This window comes from Pezoporus occidentalis, unplaced genomic scaffold (assembly GCF_034315485.1).
Source record: "Pezoporus occidentalis ecotype Australia unplaced genomic scaffold, CSIRO_AGI_Poc_V1 ctg135, whole genome shotgun sequence".
In the NCBI taxonomy this organism is placed as follows: domain Eukaryota; kingdom Metazoa; phylum Chordata; class Aves; order Psittaciformes; family Psittacidae; genus Pezoporus; species Pezoporus occidentalis.
Window position 1 is genome coordinate 3,715,710 of NW_026913157.1, and position 22,891 is coordinate 3,738,600.

The 22,891-nt window shown below is 45.6% G+C and overlaps 1 protein-coding gene across 2 annotated transcripts in view; it reads left to right on the forward strand.

Moving 5' to 3' along the window:
* The first annotated feature begins 562 nt into the window (after positions 1-562).
* GNAO1 (G protein subunit alpha o1) overlaps positions 563-22,891 on the forward strand; it is a 142,912-nt gene continuing 120,583 nt past the window's right edge. Inside the window, exons 1-2 of one of the 2 annotated variants that reach the window (XM_062609226.1) lie at positions 563-1,198; positions 1,290-1,332. In XM_062609226.1, the coding sequence (XP_062465210.1) occupies positions 1,081-1,198; positions 1,290-1,332 (161 nt within the window). In that variant the 5' untranslated portion in view covers positions 563-1,080. The remainder of the gene's footprint in view (positions 1,199-1,289; positions 1,333-22,891) is intronic. The other variant, XM_062609227.1, reaches the window with a different exon arrangement.

Consider the following 22,891-nt stretch of genomic DNA (forward strand, 5'->3'; position numbering starts at 1 on the left):
AAGCATCAGCCTCATGTTAATTAGACTAATGAAAAATATAATCGAAGATGCTACTGAAGCTCAATGCCCAGCATCAAGCGCATCACTCCTGCTTGATCTGTACAAGTGTTGATGGAACTGACTTCAGCGGCATGGGGCGGCAGCCCCGGGCCTCTCGGGAGCCCAAGGCCGCATACACAGCAGCCGCTGGAGCCCGCCACTCTCCCGACTCCCCATCCCCAGGCGCTGAGGGGCTCGGCCCCGAGTGACCGGGAAGCGGGAGGCAGCGGCCCGAGTCACGGCCTTTCCCGTGCAGGTGACGACAGAGGCCCGGGGACCTCAAGGAGCTGGGGTCATGGCCTCCGTCCCACCCAGGGCGAGGAGACTGGAACCGAAGCCGCGACCCCTCTCCATGCCGGCTGTGCAGCCCGGGCCGGACCCCGCCACAGGTCCTCCTCCCACACCAGGCTCCGGCGAGCAACGCTGGGGCAGCGCCCTGAACCGCTGCCGGGAGCATGCGCGAGTCGCGCGCGTCACGGGAGCGGGCGAGGCCGGCGGGAGCGCGGAGCCCCGGCGCGCCCCCTCCCTCTCTGCTTCCCTGCTGCCGCCGAGCCCGCGCCTCCATTCGGCCCTGCCGAGCGCTGCCCGCTCCCAGCCGTCACCGCCCGTTAGAGCCCCGCCACTCGCCAAGGAGGGGAGAGCACAGCAGAGGGAAGGACCCTCCCCTCGCCGCGAACTCTCTTCCTTCTTCTTCTCCTCCTCCTCCTTCTCTTCCTCCGCCTCTGCCTCCCGGCCGGGAACAACTAGCCGTGCCCGCAGCAGCCCCGGTGGATGCACTGAGCGCTCGGGCGCGGGGAGAGGGGCAGAAGAGGGAGCCGGGAGCCCCGCCGCTTAGGCGCTGTGCTGCCGGAGGCTCACGGCCATCCGCTTGAATTCTTCGCCCCCCGCCCGCCGGTATCTGGCTTCGCCCCTGCCTCCTCCTCCTCTCCGCCCGCGGGAGCCAGCCGAGGCGGCGGCGGGGGCTGCACTCTCTCCCCCTTTTTCCGCCTTTTTTTTTTTTTCTATTTTTAATTTAATTTTTTAATTATTTTTGCCGCCGCCATGGGATGTACCTTGAGCGCCGAGGAGAGAGCCGCCCTGGAGCGGAGCAAGGCCATCGAGAAGAACCTGAAGGAGGACGGGATCAGCGCCGCCAAAGATGTGAAACTCCTCCTGTTAGGTGAGAGGCCGGTCGCCCCTTCCCCTAACCCGCGTCCCCTCACCCGCCTCCTCCCCGGCGCTTATTCCGCCCTTCATCTCTCTTTCAACAGGGGCCGGAGAGTCTGGAAAAAGCACCATCGTGAAGCAAATGAAGTAAGTCTGGCCGTAGCCGGGGGGGGTTGGGGAGAGGGGCCATGAAGGGGGGGAAGTTAGAGGGCCGTAATAGAAGGGAGAGGGGGCTCGCTGAGCTGAGTGAGGGCCGCGGGCGCCATATTTACCTGAGGGGCCGCGAGGGCGGGAAGGCATAAGGCTGGGGGAAGGCTCCGCCACCGCAGCTCACGCTGCTGTTCTGGGCGATGTGGTGCTGAAGTATCCCCTCGGCGGCCTCGCCTCAACCGCTGAAGCTGTTGGAGCCTACCTTCCCCTCCCCGAGCCGTGAGGCGAGGCCCTGTAGATGCCCCCGCGAAGCCGAGCGCTGTCAGTTCAGCTTAATGTCGATGTGTTATCTGCCCTGTCTGCGGATTCAAAGCAAGGCATCCCCATCACTTTTCCCGAGATTTCAGCCTCTCCTTTGAATTAGAGCGTGGCCGCCCGTCACACTCAACCCCTGCCCTGGTGCCCGAGGTGGCTCCCAGAGCTCCCCTGCACATGCTCTGCCTGTGTTTAATTAGTGCAATAAACAGCAGTGACACCCCCCACCCCCCCCCCCCCGCCCGCACCATCTCTTTCAACACTGCATCCCTTAGGAAGGCAAGCGCAGGGGAAGGCTGACGATGAAGGGGGTGGAGGTGCTGCCGTGGTACCGTTATCCCCCCCCCCCCCTTCTTTTTAATTAAAATACAGCGAAACACCACGGTCTCGCACCGACACAGACATGACGGGCTGGTCGGAGGTGGGCGCCATCTCGGGACAAGCCCCGGTGCTGGTTCAGCGTCTGGGTTTCAGCCGAGAGAGGCGCGGAGTGGCTGATGCTTTGCTATGCCGGTGGTTGCAGAGGGACCGGAGGCTGGGAGGGGCCCCCACGGGGTTGCTGAGCGAGGCGGGGGTTGGCAGCAGAGCTGGGTGTGGATGGGGTGCAGGGAGCTGGATGCAGGCTTCCCTCCGCAGTTCCGGCAGCCGGAGCCTATGCAGGGGACCGAGCCAGTCCCGGCGCGGCTGTGGCTTTCAGGCGGTTCGCGTGGTGGACAGCGCCCAGCGAGGGCTCGAGCCGCCGGCTATGCGGCCGCTTCGGTACTCTTCGGCTCTTCCCGGAGACGGCCGAGCGCCGAGCTCGGCTGCCTTCGGAGAGCACTCGGAACCTGTCTGGGAGAAGCCGGAGTGGCTCGGACGTAGCCGAAGGGCGTCGTCGCCGCTCGGCAATACGTTGCCTTGCACACCCGTAGCCACGCTGGATGTGTGTGTGTATGTGAGAGTACGAGTGTGTGTGTGTGCGCGCGCCGGATCTGGGCCTTCATCCCTGCTCGTCTCTAGCCAGAGTGGCTCACAGCAGGTGACTCCGGTATTTCTGTATCAACTCTGCGGCTGCTGTGCCCAGCCCTCTGGAGTGGACTGAGAGCTAACCATCATCCCTGCCTGAGGCAGTGCTTTTTTGAAGGCACTGCGGGCCTGGGAGACCTCCAGTGCAGCTTTTCCCACTCGCATCTGTGTACTGTACCTGTGTAAAGGCTCTGAGCTTTCCCTTTCACAATTTGAAAGGGGGCTGTCCACCCTGACAGTTTGATTTGGTGCTGGGGCAGGGTGGGTTTGGTTTGGTCTTGTTTGTGGAGGAAAGGTGGATCAGAGGAGCTGTTACTGCAGATGAACGCCAATAAATTATTTAATCTCTATGAACTGCTTCTGCAGAAGCATGTTGGAATGGTGGGCGATGCATTTTGGTGGAAGAAAAAGGCTGTAGGTACCACAATAGCTGTGCAGATACATGGAGCCCATAGGTGGGAGGGCAGGTGGTGAGCACACCGGCTTACACAATTAGTGTGCAGTCAGTCTTGTCTTCCAAAGAGCAGAGCTCTTGTTTTTTATCTTGATACAAATTGCATCAAGATAATAACCTGTTTGCTGGACTAGATTAGTATGTTGAAGACTGAACTATGCCCTGATATATATATATAAAAAATATTTATATAAGTATTATTTTTATATTTTTATATATATATATATATATATATAAACATTTTTTCCATGAGACAGTCTTAAGGTAACGCGTGCTAGGCTTGCAGCTTTGTACCTGACTTGAAAATGCCAAGGAGGCTGCTGTGGTGAAGGGGTGTAGTGTTGGCAACTGAGAGGCATCTGTCAATGTGGAAACTCCAGTGAAGTGTGCGAAGGCTGGGGTGGGGACAGCGGTGTTGCTATGAGCACAGCAGCAGGCATCTGGAGAGAGCTGCGCAGCCGCGGGCGCCAAAAAAAGGGATGTGCAGGGAACAACTCAGGGAAATTAACATTTCTGAAGATTAGTTTAAATGTAATGTAGGCATTAGCATTTCACCTGGTCAGGCTCCATTAGACAGGCTTGCGGAGAACCTAATGAATTCTTAATAAAAATTAAATCACGTGTTCATTAGATTTTGATGAAAGAGACTGCTATTTTATTTTTTTAATACTGTGTTACTGGTGAGCTTACATACTAAATCTCATCCTCATGAATGGCTAAAGCAGCTTCACACTTGGTTATTGCCTTGAAAAGAAGCACTGTAATCTGTAGACAGATGAGAAAATTCTAAGAGAAACAGAGAGCAGACATTTTTAGAGAGGACTACAAAAAGGTCATGCACTGTCAGTTAATCCTTGAAATATTAGGTAGTGGGAGAAGTGACAGGTAAAAATTACAATAACTTGAGAGTGTATTTGAGCCAGGATGGGGATTAGGATTTGTAAAATTAATTCAGGATGTTTTAGTGAAATATTTGGGTAGCTTTCAGCTGGTGAGTGGGGCGTTACCATCAAAGAAGGAGGTACTGGCGAATAGGAGAGAGGTGGAACTGGAGGTTAACCTCTACATCCCAGACAGTGGCCACACACTATCTGGGCTGCAGGACTGGTTATGAAAAAACAAGCAAACCTAATCAGCCAAGGTGGGTGTATTCAAGGGCTAAGGATATCAAAACAACCTTGGTGCTAGCCAAAATGCCATCCTTAGCCCTTGACTACACCCACCTTGCCTGATTAGGGTTGCTCCTTGTTTTTTCACAACCAGTCCTTCAGCCCAGATACTTTCACCCATGCCTCAAAATTCAGTGTTGGGGCCAAGCTAGTGAAGGGAACTGTCCCAAATGGTGCAGTTGTGCCACGCAAGCCAATGAAACTTCAGGGTGTGCCACAGTGTTCACAGGCTGTGACCACATTCTGTTTTCACTGAGCTTAAACAAAAAAAACAGCTTTAATGATGGAAATGTGGGGCTTCCTTTGAAGAACCAAGCCAGAGTGTGAGAGATACCAGGTGAGAGAAGTTACAGTCTTAGATTCCCAACACCCCATCTCAGCAAATTAACTTTGATGTAGGACCGCAACAGATGTCAACATTTTTTAGATCTTTTACCTGTAAGTAAATGTTGAGGACATGCAGAATTTGCAGTATGTGACTGTCTTTTCTGGAATACCTGGCTTGTAGCATGGAATCAAGACTGCTGTTTTTCTAGGATGTTTTTGTGGGGGCTTAAATTCTAGGAATGTGTTGTTCATGAAATGGCCCAAGCATATTTCCATCCATTACGGCTCAGCAGAATATTTAAATATGCACAGTGGTCCAGTGGTGAGCAGGGATGGACTCCTCAGACACCACCCACTGCCATCAGTATGAAGCTTCTAGGGAATTCAGCATTTAATCAGGCCAACGCAGGATGAATTAACTGGCATGGCTTCAAAAACAAGGTCCTGCGACCTACTCAGCGTCAGCAGTTCTGGATGGTGAGTTGGGGCAGTACTTTACCTTCCCAAGCAAGGGGTGATGGTGGTGGTACTCAGGGGTAAACATGCCTTCAGCTGCCCACAGGAAAAATCTTAGGGTTTGAGGTTTGGTTTGGGATTTTGCCCCTGCAGAAGCAGCAGCTTCTGTCCCCTCCTTAGCTGGGAGCAGAGAGGTTTTTCTGGCTTCCTTTCACAAGATGCCGGAGCTTCCATCCCTGCATGTCCTCCAAAACAGACATGTCTCACTTCACCAGCAACCTCAGTTGATAGGCTGGGCCATTTTTTGGCAAAATGATTTTATGTGATTTATAAGAAGGATGAGAATATTCAGTCAGGAGAAAAAAATACACCAGCACACAATGCTTATCTTTAAATACCTACTATCTGCTCCCCAACAGCCTTCAGTCCCATTAGCCGTCTGATATATTGTTCTGACCTTCTTCAAGCAGCCCCTCAAAACAGCCTCAGGCCCTACTTGCTGTCTGTGTAACTGAATTACTTATAATCTAATGAACTTCTCCAGAGTGAGAAGGAGTCCCCGCCCACTGGTTTTAAAGCCCATCTCAGCAATTTGATGGTAAATGCCATTGAAACCAAGCAGTGTGTTGTGCACACCCACTTGAGTGGTCTTTGATGCATGTCTGTGTCTCAAAGCTGTAATGATTTCACACTTGAGCACCTTCCCCTGGGAATACCTCACCTCACAGGGGCTTATAGCGTGGGACTGCTTCGCCTACACAATGAGTACCTGGGGACAGAAATGCCAAGTGTGTCTTCATGGCCTGTCCTACTCCTCAGAGCAGCTTTTTGGTGCCATTCAGCCCTTGCTCCTTTCCAGGAACTGTTTGGTCACTGACAGCCCAGAGGCACGCACCTCACTAGAGCATCAGGTCAGGCAGAGCCATCCCCATCCTTACTTGTCTCCTGCTCTGTTTTCCAGGATTCCTATGACCTAAGGCCCAATGACAGGCTGCTCCTGGGATGTGTTTGAAGTGGGTTTCAATAAGCAGGGGAAGGAGCTGCAACCCTGGATGCTGTGGGTGCCATGTTCCATCCCCTGCAGTGGAACAGTGCAGGGTGGTTGCCTCTGAACCCGGAGGAATAAGAGCTGTGAGGAGAGAACAGTGAGGCTGTGCATTTTGGCTTATAGTTGCAAAGGGAAATCATATTTTCAGCACTTATTTCCTTCCTTTTGGATTATTAATTGTGCTTATAAGCCAAAACATTAACAACCATAGTTCATTCTTTTATACTTAAGGTTCTTATCATTAGACTGTGAGAGGTTTCAGAGAAAAGCAGTAACAATATTAGCAGGCAAGATGGGATACATTTTGGGTTTGTTTTTTTCTTTATCCTTGACAGTTCTTAATTTGTTTCTTGTTTTAGGGACTCATAAAAGTAAAAATATCTTTCAGTGACAACAGTGAACTGCATAGCTTCTCTTTCAGCCTAGTTTCAAAACCTTAAAAGAAATTTGCCTGTCATATTCTGACATGACACATCTAGTCCTGTTGGAAATGTTTTAGCAACCTATTGAGATGAAAGAGGTTCTGTTAATGAGCTCTGAAGAAGGAGATGAATCTGCTGCGCAAGTGTAGGCAGGTCTCTGTTTTGGTTTATGGCTTGGCTAACCAAGAAGTTGGAAGAGGCATAAGACTGAGACATCACAAATAATAAAAAGTGGTGGGTTTCCTCTTCCTTTTCCCATCTGGGATACAACTTCATATCAGATGTGGGTTCTCCAATATGCTTACCTGGAGAATATGTGGAAGATAATGAAAATGGGGGAGGAATCAAAAAGAGACAAATAATGGAGGTAGAGGCACTCTGTTGGCTCTTCTGCTTGGTCTGGTCAAGAGAATGGGTGGAATGAAGAAATGCTTCACTGCTGTCCAAGGCAGGAGCAGGTTGCTGGTCATATGGAGAGTAAGAGCCAGGCAGTCAATGTCTTACAGACTCATAATTTGCTATCTCTGGTAGAGTTAGTTTTCTCCAGCCACTTTGCTGAGTTACCGTGTAAGTACCCCTGTAAGTGTCAAGCTGCACAGGTTTCTCCTGGATTTGCAGGATACAAAACCATGAATGAGCATTGAAGCTGGGGAACTTGCAGCCAGAAAGCCTGATGCAAGTGCAGGGTCTCTTAGAGCTTGATTTTGCACAATTTTGGGCTCATTCACCTCCTGCTCAGGCTGGGAGGAAAGTAAAAAGCTTTTCATATGAGCCAGCAGCAGTTTGCACTGCACAGAAGGACCTATACTGTGAAGTCCATGGTTAAAGCCTGAGTGCAGAAGACAGGATTTGGTCCTTTAGTCATTATAAGAGTGTGAAGACAAGCTCTGGCAGAAGAGAATTGGCAAAACCTTCTCAATTTCAGGTGTACAGGCTATTTAGGAGTCTTGTCACTCTTCCTGATGCAATTGCAAATCTCCTGAGATTTGTGGTTTCCTGTAGAGCCTGAAATTGCTTCTGTGGAGCCTGGACTCACATGATGACTAGGCAAGCTCTGTTCTCAGGGCTTCTTTGCTTAGTTCTTGGTTTTGTTTTTGAAAGAAAGCTTCCAGCTCTCCTCACTTCAGAGAAAAAAATAAGTGTCCTCATTCTAGCCTGAGGACTCAAGAATTGGGAGCAAAATAAAAAACAGCCCAAATGAAGACAAAGAAACAAAATACATCTCAACTGCTTGGTTATCTTTGAAGGTTGGTTATTTTTTTCATTAGCAAGGTTGAAACCAGCAACCTCACTTGTTTCAAATCAATTTGAGTGCTACTGACCCCAGATCCTCTCTTTGTCTTCATCAGACTTTGGGCCAAGTTCTTCCCACACTGAAGCTGATGTCTCTTCAGTGTACAGTTTTTATGAGATCTGATGAATTTCAAATGTCTGTGTGGTACCCAGTGCAATCCTGGAAATGGCTGAGTTTCATTCACAGAAACAAAACCAGGAACCAGAAAGGTCTGGAAATGCTATTTGCAAAAGCATTGGCATGTTAAACCTAAGGCCATTTTTCTTGCCATAAAGGAAAAAAAAATCTTTTATTTCCTTCTTAGAGGGAAATACTAATGATTTTTTTTTTTGCCACCATTTTCCTAATGCTGAAGAAATGCTCTGCCTAATGTAAAAATCCCACTAAACTCTTAATTGAATCATTCTCCTTTTATTTTAAAACCATTTGTGCAAATGGCAGAATCAGGGTAGTTGGAGGATTACAGTGCTGATTATAAGATGATGTTAGGATTCTGCCTAAAATCGGAAAATGCAAAAGGCTGAAAAATGCTACTGATAACACAAAGCAAATGAACTAATGCTTTTCTAGTGCTCAGCAAAAGGGAGAAAAAAGTCCTCTAATCCAAAGTGCCATAATTGTGTGCTTATTGCGATAATAGAATAAAACTCTTGATGGAGGCATTTCTTAGCTTACCAATAAAAATGCTTAACCCCCCCCCCCCCCCCCCCCCCCCCCCCCCAGCTTTCAAGTTAATTGAGAAACAACTGAGGAGTGCTCTCTCAGAAGGGAGCCCAGGAAACTGTAGTAAGCTGACTCACGCCTATTTGCAAATTGCTAATCAATAGTATTTTTGACATGGAAAGAGAAGTCTTGCCAGAGCGGAAATTGCTTTGTTTTTTGTTTTTTTTTTTATTCTTGGGCAAGTCTTGCTCTGCTTGGTCACCAAAATTTATGTCATTTCATCAGAAGACTTTTCATCTGAATATAAAACTAGAAGCTCCTACAGCAGCTTCAGAGAGAGTAAAGAGGTGTGGGTAATGTGGGGTCCCCCCACAACTTAATGAGTTTGGGCTCTGGGTATTATAGTAACCTTCCTCTCCCCAACCAAACCATCCTGTGGGATTCTGCGTCCTTGGGAGCCAAAGGCAATTTAGTATATATTGTGTTTGATACAGGATAACTTGTGCAATCTTTCAACAGAAACTTTATAGCAGTCTTCCAATGCCTAAAGAGGGCCTAGAAGAAATCTGGAGAGGGACTTTTTGCAAGGGTATGTTAGGACAGAGCAAGGAGGAATGGCTTTAAACTGACAGAGGCTAGATTAGACATTAGGAAAAAGTTCTTTACTACCATGGTGGTGAGGTGCTGGCACAGGTTGCTCAGAAAAGCTGTGGCTGTCCTGTACCTGCCAGTGTTCAAGGCCAGGTTGAATGGGGCTTGGAGCAACCTGGTCTAGTGGAAGGTGTCCCTGCCCCTAGCAGTGGGTTGGAACTAGATAAGCTTTAAAGTCTCCTCCAACTCAAGCCATCCTGTGAAATTCTGCTGGCTAATATTGCAGGAGTTGCTTTTGGGGAAAGTCTGTCAGACGCCGATGCTGGTAATCGTGTTGTGGTGCTAGGCTCCGTTCTCTGTGAAACCTAAAGGTGCTGGTGGACTCTGTGTAGGATTGTGGCGTTCAGGAAAAAACGGGGACAGGTTTTGGCAGAGGCAGGATCCAACACTGGTAGAAAATACAGGATTTAATAACAGGGAAAGGGATCTTCTTCTCTTTGTCATGTGTCAGAAAACTTTGTGTAGAAAAGCAGGGGTACATGTTTCACATCGGGAGGCCATGAGGGATGCCTCAGGGCTGCTTTAGTGGGGGGGGGGGGGTGGGGTGGGGTGGGGTGTCAGCAGTCTTTGACTGGTCCAGAACTCACTACTCCAATAAATACCCTACTCAGAGAATTAATCACCCCAGTGTTAGCACCTTGGCAGGAGGGCTGGGAACAGATATTTCACCTCTCTGCACATCCCTCCTCTGAACCATAGCCCCCAGTGCTTAAAACAGTCTGAAAGGCAGAGCAGTGACTCAAGATACTTTGAAACTCTACAGCAACTTCAGACTTGCATTAAATGCTCTTGTCTACAAGAGCATCATCAATAGCAACTTTTACACACTGCAATAGTCTGTTACAATACTTGGAGCATTTCTGGATCAGCTGGAAATTGCTGCAGAAGAGGACAAGAAAAGAACAGATCTCTATTGAGGAGAAGCATCACTTAAGTAATAAACTAATAAACGTCTACTACCTCCTAGCAGAATGTGGTGATTTATCCTCTCCCTGTTAGAGCAGATTTGCATTAGTAGCCCCAATTTCAAAGCATTAAGAAAAAGTGCATAGTAAAGGCTCAGTGCACAAAATGGATGTTAGGCAGAATAACCAAGGTAACAAATGATAGGTTTCATGGCTAGGTTTCTGGAGCTAGACATGTGGTAGCTCACTGTGATGTAGTGATGATTCCTCACTGCTAGTGCAGTGCTCCTTATTCATTACAGCCTTTTTCCTCACCACCTTGGTAACGTGGGCATTGCTGTGATCCAGCTCCTGCCTTTACAGTAAAGGTGGTAGAGTTACATTATTTTGATGGCTCTCAATGAAATACCACCATATCTGTGTGAATTTTATGTGGAACTGGTGCAGGCTGCTTCTGAGTCTCTCCAAAGGTCATGGTGAGATTTTCAAATCACTTTCGGGGCACCACAGTGTGGATCTGCATGCCCTAATTTAAGACCTCAATAGCTAAGCCTGTGTGAATTCACCATCCTTTCTCATGCTCCTCTGTGGCTGGCCATGACAGGGCACGTGCTCCTCCACAGCATGGAGGTTTCTGCTGAGCTTCAGCCACAATACGTCTACCGGCTACAATGCCCCTCATAATGAAGAGGGACATACCATACCTTAAAGAGTTTTAAATGTAACAAAATCAGGTTGGCTACTTTAGTAGTGCAGAACTGAGGTTTTGATTCAGCATGTTTTGGGAATCTGTTCTTACTTACTTACAACCTCTTTATATTTACAAGCAGCGCAAAAGGGTATTCAGCAGGGGTGAAGCAGCTGCAGTTAAATCAGACCAAATAGAGCCCTTCCTGCATGGCCCTGGTAAGAATGAGAAATAAGTCACTTGTTGATAAGGTGCAGTGATAGTTAGATGGGGACCCTTTCTCTTTGCCTACAAATTCTAAAATGAACAGATATTTACCATTGTAACGTGCATGTCCGTGCTGTAGACATTGCAGAGCCTTGTCCATCACACTGTCAGTAACACAAGCACAAATCACTGGGAGGAAAGAAAACTGTCGTGATGAACATACACCTCAGAACACCATCATACTGTTGAATTATTACACTGGTACTTTTAGTTCTGATCAGTGAGATCAAATTGTGTTACTTTGCCCCTCTGTGATCATTCAAATAGCTGAGTCCTTTTGCCATAATTGGATATTCAGAGTTTTTTACATTCTCCTGCATAGGACTTTGTAAGAAGCCTTTTCCATTTTTTACTGGAAACTCCACAAACCTATTTCAAAATGTCCATAAGAGTGATACAAACCCAGGCAAAGTGGTGCATTTAAATTCCACTGTAACTGGATAAATACACCAAGACTCAAATAATAACAAAGATCATGGTGTTTTTATTGGCTCCTTCATTAACTGGGGGACAAGCTCGTGCAGCACAGTCTGTCTGAAGCTCCCAAACACACCCTGCTCCATCTGTTCTCCAGGAGAACCCTCCTTCAGCGGAATGCTTCTCCTGGTCCTCCCAACAACCCACTCTGTGCTTAGCTCCCCACTGTCGGTGTTCAGGAGCACAGAGCCCCACAGCTGTCTTATTTCAAGACAGTAACAACTGTACAGCTCAGAACTGCTCGCAGCAGGGGCACAGGACTCGTAGTTCTGCCAAATTGGAGATACTGCTAATCTGTATGTAGCTAAGTCCCAACTTAGCCATAGCTCATGTTTCATTCACACTCAGATCCCAAACCCCAGAACAATTGAGTTTTCTAATAACGTGCACATCAACATCAGTGGGCTGGAGCAGAACTGGGTTATTGCACACAAATCGATTTGCGTGCACCTGAACTGTGTTGATCAGATCACATCATCTGTGCTTGTGCTCACTTTCACCCAGTTTTACTGTCACTCTGTGTATCCAAGCTTTGCCTAAATATTCATTCTGTTTTGTTTTGTACACCTCTTGAAAAATATAGATCAGGAGAAACAAAAATTATTGTGGCCTTTTTCTTGCCACCTTCATTTCCTTTTTGCCTCAGGTGCTCTCAGCTCTTAAATTTATTTCAAGTTACAGTTATTTGCCATGTTGCATGAGGAGAAGAAAAAAATACTGTCTGGTTTTAGGCAGTGCAGGTTTTTTTGTAGCATTTTATATATGTATTTGATTACTTCAGGAAATGAGGTGGTATGAAATCATTTGGGACTAAATCTTGCCTGTTCCCCACTCTTTGGTAGACACAAACCTGCATCTGAAATGCAGTGTTGAGTTTTGGGTCCCCTAAACCAAGGGGTAAATCGCTGGTAAACTGGGGCCACCATGGTGTTGGGGCTGGTGCACTGGTTAAGTGAAGGGGGGCTGAGAGAGCTGGAGAAGAGAAGCTAAGGGAAATCTTACTGCTGATTTCCAACATCCAAATTGATAAGATGAAGCCAGACACTTCTCAGAGATATACAGAGGGATTTTCAAAACCCATTGGGACAAGAACCTGTGCAACCTTATGTATCTAAGCAGCTCTGCTCTGGGCAGGGACCTCTAGCCCATGTTATTCAATGATTCAGTGACAAGAAAAGCCAAATGGGTCTCCTTATTCAGTGTTCTTAACATCTGCTTTAACTAAAAAACTATGCCTTTATTTGGAAAATATGAGGGACAATGCTGTGCAGCATTGCCAGTTTTCCCTTAGAATGCGTGAAGAGCGAGGCTTAGCTGGGAAAATTTAGTTACTGTTTTTAATTCCCCCTCACACCGCCTTGGTTTGTTTCTTTGCTTCTGGGTGTAGTTTTCTTTGATTTATTCCATACAACATTTTCTAGGCAGCCTTCTGAAATCCTAAGCTGGGGTTTGATTAACATCTCTTTTTGTTGAAGGTGTGAGTTTAAGTCACCTCTGCTTATCCCTGCTCAGCTGTGGTAGTAGGGTGATGCTTGTGTGGGGATGTGAACCAGTGCAGTGAACCAGACCTCTGGCACTGATCTGGGTTAACATAACCCAACCACTAGCTCCCCCCACCCCCCCAAAAAAACAACCAAAAAAACCAGAAAGAAATGTCCAACAAATGCTCCCATAAGGCAGTAGTGTACTGAAGGTTGAGATGTGAGATTGTATTGAAAGATTCAGTCACTCCTGGCTAATTCTGTGTGTTGGAGCTTAATTTTTGAGGGTAAATCAGTCATATTTGAAGATTTCAAAAAGCAGTTTTCAAAAGTCTTTCTGTACCTTTAGGCATTTAAATGACAGGTGTTTTTTTTTCCAAACCAGCCTTATTTTATCCTATTAGTTCATGTAAAAGAAATGGCTTGAAATTTCTGTTTTCTTTTAAATAAATTTCTGTGATCTTTGACACAGTGACAGGAAAGTGCAACCATTTGTTGCTGTTTCAGTGTATTTAGACAAATCTTTCATGCTTGTGGAGGTCAAATCTATTTAATCTGGTTATGCTATTTCAATCACATTTACATTTCTAATGCAAAGCTCAGGTTTGCTTCACAGTAGAATGATCTCTCTAGTTTTGTAACAAGCTTTAGTTCTCCTGGGCTCTAGAGACTTTTCTCTTCTAGTTTTCCTCAGCCTTAGACGCAGTCTTTGTAATTTATAAGGTAACTTCCCTCCACTGGGTTGGCAAAATGCTGCAGAATCCTGAATATACAAGTGGTGAACAACATTTTCAGATTCTATTTTGAGAGATTTTAAAGCTTGCGTGAAAAACCTGGTGGTGCTGTGGTTTGCTTAACACTGGTGACCAAGGTGGTTTGCATACTTCTCTGCTGCCCTTTTAAAGGGAAGAGCATTGTGTACAGAATCACCATCTTCATCCTGTACCCCATTCAGTCTGTGAGCTATCCAAGTTCTCCCCTTGCCTCACTAGGGCTCACCAGTTCACAGCCTCAGTAAGACACCTTTTGTGCTCTTACAGTAAGTAAAACAGATTAGAAAGCCTTTCCTGTGAAATACTTGTCACACATTGTGAGCCTTACAGAAGCCCAGGAGGAGCCTGCCTCATCTCCCTTTCCTCTGTAACTCTTGGTTTCCCTTTTTGCTTAAAAGAAGCTTTCACACAATGAGCTTTTTTTCCCCAGAAAATGCTCTGTGTTAAGTAACTTAAGAAAAAGTACAGGAAAACACACTAGACTGTTCAGTGTTTTCTAAAGCCCCACTTGTTTCTGAATTTGAACAACCCACCTCTCTCATCGACTTTTGCACCAGTTGCTTTCCAGCTTCAACTAAGTTCCTGCATTGCCTCCTGAGGTAATGGAAATTGAGGCCCCAAATACTCATTTTGTTGACTTGTAACATCCCATATAAATGAGCAGGAGAGAAATGGCCAGCCTGGACAACGTTTGATACCACCAGTCAGGACAAGAACTGAGTGCAGACAGTGAAATGCAGACAAGAGGCAGAGCCCGATCTTTAAAAGAAAGAGTCAAACAAGGAATAATGATCAAGTTCAGGCTCTGGATAACAAAACAAGTTTTTTTTCCTGAGAGTCCTCCAGAAGACTGGCAACAGCTTGGTACAACAGTGCACAGCCTGGACACTGACACCTTTACGTGAACCTGGCTCAAAGCAAGTGCCAAGAATCAGTGGGTCAGAGCTGTCATGAAAGGCAAAGGCTGGCAGGAGAAATATCAACACCTCACTCAGTGTTAGGATGTGCATGGTAGTGTGTGACAAGAAGAGGATGCCAGCAGCAAAAGAGTTCTAGCAAGCCCCCTTTTCATGGTTAAGTATTGAAGACTAATTTCCTAAGTAAGGCTGCAGAAGCAGGACCTAAAACTCTGCAAGGCTAAAAGACAAAATGATACCATATGCTTTTCCTTTCTTAAAATACATCCTTCCATAACTAACATAAAGCACAGAGGAAAGGGAGAGAAACTGTTGCAGTTCAGCTTCAGTTACAAGTAAGCCTTCTCCAATTTCTGATTTGTTTTCTGCTAGAAGACCTCTTTAATATAACTTACCATGAGTAGTGGTCCTGACTGTAAGTGGAGAGACACTGGACCATTTGCCCAGTTTGTATGTATCCAACAGCAGTGTGATGAGTGTAAAAATAAATGTAAATGTACACAGGAACAGAGGCAGATCTTATACCCAATAGCAAAGTCACTCTTAATTATTAATGACTGAAGTGCTGTAGTCTTCACTTAGCAAAACATACCCAGAATGTCTTTCAGGTTGTGTCAGATTGACAGAACATCACTGTCAAAGACAATGTCAACTTTTCAGTGATGGATCAAGTGCTATGTATGACAGCAAGAAAGGTGAATATTCAAATGAGAAATTCAGTTTTCTCTGATAAAAAGCCAGGGATTCCAGATCCAAGGACTGATTGATGGAAGTTGCCCTTGTCATGGACAAAATGGTGAGCAACTTCAGAATAATGAATTAAAATCAGAAATTGTACTAGTCGGTGATGGAGTAGACCATGGAAAGGTCTTTTTGTCCAGCTCTATCCTAATGCAGAACTCTTCTTGATCACATATTCCTCAGTGTTCTACGTGATTTACTTGTGAGTGACCTAAAGTCACTGATATTTTCAGTTTTACAGCACTCCTAAGTGCAAGTAGATTTCACATTAAAGAGCTTTCTCCAGTAGCCTGAAATTTTTGTCTTCAATTTCCTCTTGCTTCTCCTAATCACATATCTGAACAGAAAAGCTCTTAACAATATCAGTTGCTGGAGTAGAAATAAGAACTGGTGAATCTCTGTTCTAGACTGTATCTTTCCTAGCCTTTTTACCAAACTGGATGGAGAAGTCAGTGGGGCTTTCCTTTGCCCATACTAAACATTTCCAGTGTGAGAGAGGCTGGAATCACAGACAGGAATTGTTGAGTCCTGGCAGTGAAAGGAAGTGGTTGGAGGAAGCCATACCAGTTCACGGTGAAAGGTTTCAGTGGTTGCATCTCAGTGAATTTTTAATAGACTGTGTCAAAGAAAGCAAACTCAAAGCTGAAAGGAAGATTACACTTGTGGCAAATGAATCTTTAGTAGAGAGCTTGTGGCTAGACTGCATTTTGAGTGCTAGCCAGCCACGATCTCAAGATAGTTTTTGGGCTGGCTTAGGCTGACCCAGCAAAACAGAGACTGTAGACCCACATGCACCTCTTTGTTCTCTGCACTGACAGATGCATAGCTCTGCAGTCCTCCATGTCTTACACATGATCCAGAGAGAGCAGTAGAGTTAATAAAGAGACTGCTCTTTCTGAAAAGCAGGCTTCAAGCATCACAGAACAGGCACGGGTGTTATTTGGCCTCTTGGTGGTTTTCTAAAAGTAGAAGATGCCCAAGAACTTGCTGTGTCTGAAGCTGGTGCTTGCCAGAAACACTTGTATGAACTGTATGGATGAGTGGAGAAAAGGGGGTCAGGAAGGAAAAAGGCCTCTGAGGGGAAATGGCTGAGGAGATACAAATGAAAATTCAATTAAACAGAAGACAAGGAGAATTCAAACTATCATTGACACTCTGCTCAAGGCTACTAACAAGTCTTGATTTCATCTCTAAACCTAGCAAATGAAGAAGGCAACAGTGAAAAGAGTAAGTGACCACCCTGGAAGGAGCTAAATTATATGATCAGGAAGATAAAAACATTCAAATAAGGATCTTCTTTTATTATATGCCTAGGGTTTGTAACATATTCAACCAGAACAACAGATCTCGGGCTTGTAATCATTCCAAAGCTTGTCCAGTGTCCAAGATTTTTTTCCTAAAGGACTGGGTTTATTGGCCAGCTGGAAAACTTGACATGGACAGTGAACATAATCCCTGTTGCTTTCCATCCTGAGTAGCCATCAGAACAATGTTAATTGGCTATATTAAAATCAGAATGGCAGCATTTTACTCATCTTACCTCTGCCCTCAGTTTACTCTAGTATGGGATGTCAAAAGTGATCCATTCTGGTTGTTCTGGTTGCTACTGGTTTCCTGTTTTGTGGGAGAGGTGTGCAAATGCTTAGTGGCATAAGATGTTGTAGCAGGGAACCAGCATGGTGTTTTCTCTCTCAAGATAAACTAATTGCTCCAGAAAGTGATGATCATTGATTTATTTCAGCTTTATCTTGCTCTTTGCCAGCTGTGCAAAGTTATAACCAGTTATTCTAATACCTTAATCTCTCCCATAAGTATTTTACTTCTTTTGGGGTATCACCACAATCCCATTTAAAAGCCTGCTAATTGTAATTGAAAGCCATTTTATGCTTGCAAGTAGTATCAGGGTTTGAGCTGTTTTATTTGTGTAAAACAGAAATAATAGCTAGCTCTGACAGATACCAGGGAGCTAAACTTCCTAAGCCAGGGCTGACATGCTTTTGGAAGCCTGCATTGCTAGAAGCAAATCACAGTATTATCGGCTTGATTCAGAACATGAATGTACATCTTCCCAAGGACTTCAGCGTGCTTTTGATCAGATTCTGAGCACAAAGTGTGATCAGCAGTGGCCAGAAAAAGGTTAGGCACAAAATAATCAGGAACTTTGGCTTCAAAGAAGGTCCCTGCGTCCTCTGCCTATGGTTAAGAGGCATGTTGTTGATCTTCCACAGGAAGCAGAGGGTAACAGAGGGGAAAGGCTGCTAGCTGGGTTGGACTGACCTGTGTTTAGACCAAGCGGTCTCCTAGATGATTTGCAAAATGATACCAGCTTTATTGGGAAGGAGGAGTCAGCTGATGCTATCTGTTCAATTCCTCGTTCATGATTATTTTAGCTGATATCTATATGCTAAGCCGATCCCATTGAATGGCATTTGAAACATCCAGACTGAAGTCATTACATTATCACATTCAGGCCAGACTTTTAAGTGAAAGAGATTTGGCTTGTTCTTTACATTGCTTGGCCCCTGTCCTATGTACTACCATTATAATGGAGGATTATCTGCACTGGAGATTTTCCTCATTTCCATTAGGAGAAAAAAATTTCATTCAGCGCAACAAGGGCAGCCTGAGATGGCAGGAGGAGATTGGATGCATGCTGATGCCTTTGTTAGCTGCCGAGCAGAGCCTGACATCCCTTGACACGGCCAGGGGCTTGGCGAGGGGCTCTTATTTATTTCACTGTGTGGAGCACATTGTTTTCTGAAAGGGAGGAGAATCAGCCTTTTATTGAACAGGAGTCACTGGGCAGCATAGTCACCAAGCTGCAGTAACTGGGGTTTGTTGATATAGTTGGATTTTCAGCAAGCGTCTTTGTTGGGCTTATCTTTTATTCTTGTCTGCATCTCTTTGGTGTGTGTAAGGTGGACCCTAGGCTCTCCTTGTCTTTCGCAAACCCTGTGCCTTTTCTAATATAAAACCCAGGGATAGAAACAGAGGGACTCATGTTTTTCAAGCTTAGTGATCTCCGTAAGGCCCCTTCCCTGAGATCCATAACAAACTTCTCATATAGGGATACCATCTGCTATGGGATGCTTTAGTTCAGTGGGTTTCTCCAGTCCATTTGCAGACGACAAATGGCCCCCACTGCTCTGGTAGGCAGTGTAAAGTGGTTTCAAGATTGCACTCAAAAAGGGCTGCTGATTGCTGTCTTACACAGAAGATGAAGCAAAACACTGTGGCCTCTTCTTCATCATGTAACCCTTTGTAACAACCCTAGTGACACATTTGCGCTGAAATGGAAGCTGCCCGGTGTAGTAGCCTCACGTCTTCCTAGAGCCTACACACGGCACACATGCTGCCCCTTGAGAGACACCGTATGACACAGGACAAACTACAGGAGCACTTTGGAGCACAGACCAATATATAGCAAACTCACTTAAACAGTGAGAAAAATCAGGCTTTCAGTGTGGGCACTACTTGCTACACTGAACCAGCAGCAATGTAGGTGTGGAAACCAGGAGGAGATTTTCTCTCTGGTGTCAGGGAAGTGTTAACCTAGCCTTGATTGACAGATTTGTCATACAATCATTCCAACTTGGCCCAATGGGAGCATTTTTTCAGGGGCTGGATTGTCCCAGAAAAGTCTTCCGTTTGGAAATACAAACCCAGAGGTGAATCAAGAGACAACACAAGTCTCAGACTTTGCTCTGGACCAGTCTGCAGATCAGCCCTCAGGACCAAATGTACTCTGCAGACCCGCATGATGCTTTGGAGTACAGTTTGGCACATGCATTGTTCATGCTCAAGACTGAATTCAGGTTGCTGTCTTGTTAGGGTAGCTGCTATGGTAAAGATTCAGAGGGCCAGGAGACTCACCAACCAGTTCACCAAGCATTCTGAGTTCCTCAGCTAAAAGGCTGTGCTATAAATAATTTTTTGCATGGGGGGGAGAATTCATAAGCATGCAAATTGCTCTTTTTTTTTTTATCCTAGAAACATGTCAACAGTAAGGCAAAAGAGGCAAAATATTTAGTCATGTGACTTAAAGAATAGCAGTAAAATGTTTGCTGATCAGGAGGGAAGCGTGACTTCAAACACAGAATGAGACAACATACAATCTGTAGATTTGTACTGAGATAACTGATCAGTGCTTGACATCCATGGAAACCTAGTAGATAAGTATGCCATCTAACAGACAGACAAACCAATTTTGTCTGATAGTGAACTTTCCATTTCCAGTTGATTTCTTACATTATAAATCTCTTAAGTACATCTGTCTGTGGGTACTACAGAACATGGTGGAACAGAGCTCTTATCACAATTGGGGAAGGAGAATAATGTGTTTTTTTAATGCCTACACAGAACAAAATGGAAGCATCCTCAACCTGTCTGTCCTAGCTGTGGTGTGAGGACTCCATTGGTCAGTCCAAGAATGGGCAGGGGAGTCTGCCCCAAGGGCTAGAATTGTGCCAGTGTGCAGTCCTGCATGCAGGAGCCAGCTGCAGGCATGGAGATGCAGTCAGGCTCTGCAGGACAGAGCATATTCCACACTCCAGGAAAAGCCAGGTTGGAGTCCAGCAACTCACCAAATTAATGAAGCGCCAATGAAGATTTTATTCAAAGATGCTTTGCATTATTTGTTGGCATTTCTCTGGTCATTTTGCTTTGTTGCCATAATAAACATGGTACATGTGGAACTTGGGGCCATGAGCCAGTATAAAGGGACAATGTAATGGATGTTGCTTAAATCTTTGTAGTTAGAGCAGTTTTTGGAAGGCACTAATTCCTCTCTGCTGATTATTGCCTTTTGAATGAATCCTCATACACTTTCCAGGAGCCAAACTTGAGGGTTTTCAAGCTCAGTAAAGCTTAATAGAACCAAGACCTTGCCATTTATTTTCACTGTTATTATGAATATTTCAAAGCAGTTTTCTGCTGTGAATTCCCCACTGTTTGATCACAAAAGCAAGCAAAGGAAGTTGTTATTTTTCATTCTGAACCTTTTGTTCTTTTTATTTTCCTAATCCACGTGAGGTGACTTTGCTGGTCATTAGCCGAGTTAGTAAAGTGAGCTCTCTTTGTTGGGCGATAGCAGGGAAACATCAAGTGTCTGGTTCCATGGTAGCAATTTGCTCTTGAAATAAAGCAAGCGTTGATAAGTTGCTACCCTCAGCTATATTTGTCCTAGTAAATAAACATCAGCAGGACTTGAGCACAAATACACGTTGTTTTGCCCTGTTTAACTATTCTGAGATTGTGTCAGACTAACAAAATTTCCTCTGCAGCAGACAGAACTGTTCTGCCACGCTTCTGTTCTGCAGATGATGTGTGTTTCTGCACACCTAGCCAAGGAAGTGTTGTTTTAAGCACTGATCAGCACAGCAAATACATCCCATTAACGCAAAATGGTGCATACTTTTTGATGCTTTTTAGAGGCTAAGGTTTTTATCAGTGGAATGATTTGCCTCTGTACTGCCTTTGGACAAAGGATTTGCTTACTGTGGTTTGCTAGCACAGGGCATGGTGGGGACATCACACCCTCAGTGCCCATACTGCCTAGCTGATTTGAGGACAGCAGTCGAATGATGGCTTAAGCAGAGCAGAAAAAGGCCTGAAGATCTGTCTTTGAGAAAAAGATTCCATTTTCCAGGATACCCATTAAAAAAAAGGTCATTAACCGTTTTGCAGTGAGCTGTTCAGCTTGAAAGTAAAATTCCTCATTTGAACCTCACAAAATCAGGATCATGCTTCTTCCCTGACAGGCAGCAGGACTCAAAATAAAACAAAGCAACAGCAGGAGACCAAGCGAAACACGACAGTGACATTTGTTCCACTTGGAGGAGCAGAGCCGCTGCTAATTTGGGCTGAAAGATCTGAGCACATGGCAAGAGGTAGTTGGATGTGTTGAGATAAACATACCAGGTCAGCCTTGAGCTGCAGGTGCTGCATGCTTTACACCAAGGCGAATCATGGCTGAAATAGGCAAATTCCACCCCTTCACCATCACTACATTTCCCATAGCCCTTCCTAGAAAATTCAAAGGGATTTGGGCTTCCAAACCAAATCCTAGCTTTTAATGGGGTTTCATCTGTTTGACAAGCTGTAGGATTTGCAGTGTGCATCACTATTCCCACTCACTTCAACAAAATGATGTATGTACGTGACAAGTTGGCTGCCCCACCTGCTGTGCTTCTGAGACCCAGAGGAAACACTCTTCTTCACACTTCTGTCTAGCAGTAATTAGATTATGGAAGTTCCTAGTGATGGAGGAAGGCTGCCCTCCATGAAGAACCACCCAGAGGAAGTTAGTAAAGAAGCAGAACAGTTCTGTAACAGTGATTGTTAACTCAGGGTTCTGCTTGAGCACTTGCAAACTGTGACCTGAGCAAGATGCTATCATGGTAGGAGCTCCACATCCAGCACAGAAAGGAGGTTTCTTCTGCAGAGAGGCATATATTCTGGATGATTCTCCCCTCTCCTTTTAAACCTCCAGATCAATCAAATCATGCCTTGTGCAGTGGAGAAGGTGCATTCCAGCTTCAGAAAGTTTCGTCTCAAGAGTGAGCACCAGTCTGGTTCCTCCCGGGTATGTGCCTGTCCCTGAGAGATGGAATGGGGAGGGTTTCTCTCCTCTACCCTGCCTTGTATTTTCATAACACTTCAAGGAGGTTGGTGCCTTTGGGCTTCCAGATTCAGCAAAATCAGCCAAGAAACTGAAATCTGGAGAAGGCTGCGTGAAGACCCTCATAGCAGCCTTCCAGTATCTGAAGGGGTCTACAAGGACACCAGAGAGGGACTCTTCATCAGGGACTGCAGTGATAGGACAAAGGGGAATGGCTTCAAACTTAAGCAGGGAAGATTTAGGTTAGGTATAAAGACGAAATTCGTCCCTGTGAGGGTGGTGAGGCACTGATGCAGGCTGCCCAAGGAAATTGTTAATGTCCATCTATGGCAATGTTCAAGGCCAGGTCGAATGGGGCTTGGAGCAGCCCAGTCTAATGGCAGGTGTCCCTGCCTGTAGCAGGGGGTTGGAACTGGATGATCTTAATGTCCTTCCCAACCCAGACTGTTCTATGATTCTATGACATGCACTAACCTGGGGACCTTGAAGAGCAGACTGAGAAACACATCAGGGGAACCTATCGCCTGGGTTTTCAAAACCACTGGACAAATAGTAAACTTAAGTACTTGCAGGAAAGTAGATGAACTAAATCCACTCTGAAAACATTCTTCACTGAAACATTTTTTTTGACAAGGAAAGCTAATTCTGGGCTTATTAGCCAGCTTCAATAAATACAATCACACTGATGAGCAGACACTGCTTAATTGCCTTCTATAACATAGCTGGGGAACTAGGAAACAGGAGATGAACCTCACAGCACCCTTCTTAGCACCTCCCCCTTCATTTTCCCTGAAAACCAATAAAAAATACCAAATCCACCTTCTGGCAGAGATCAATTATGTGCTGCTTTTTAGCAGAGTTTCAGCACATTATTCTCCAGTTCA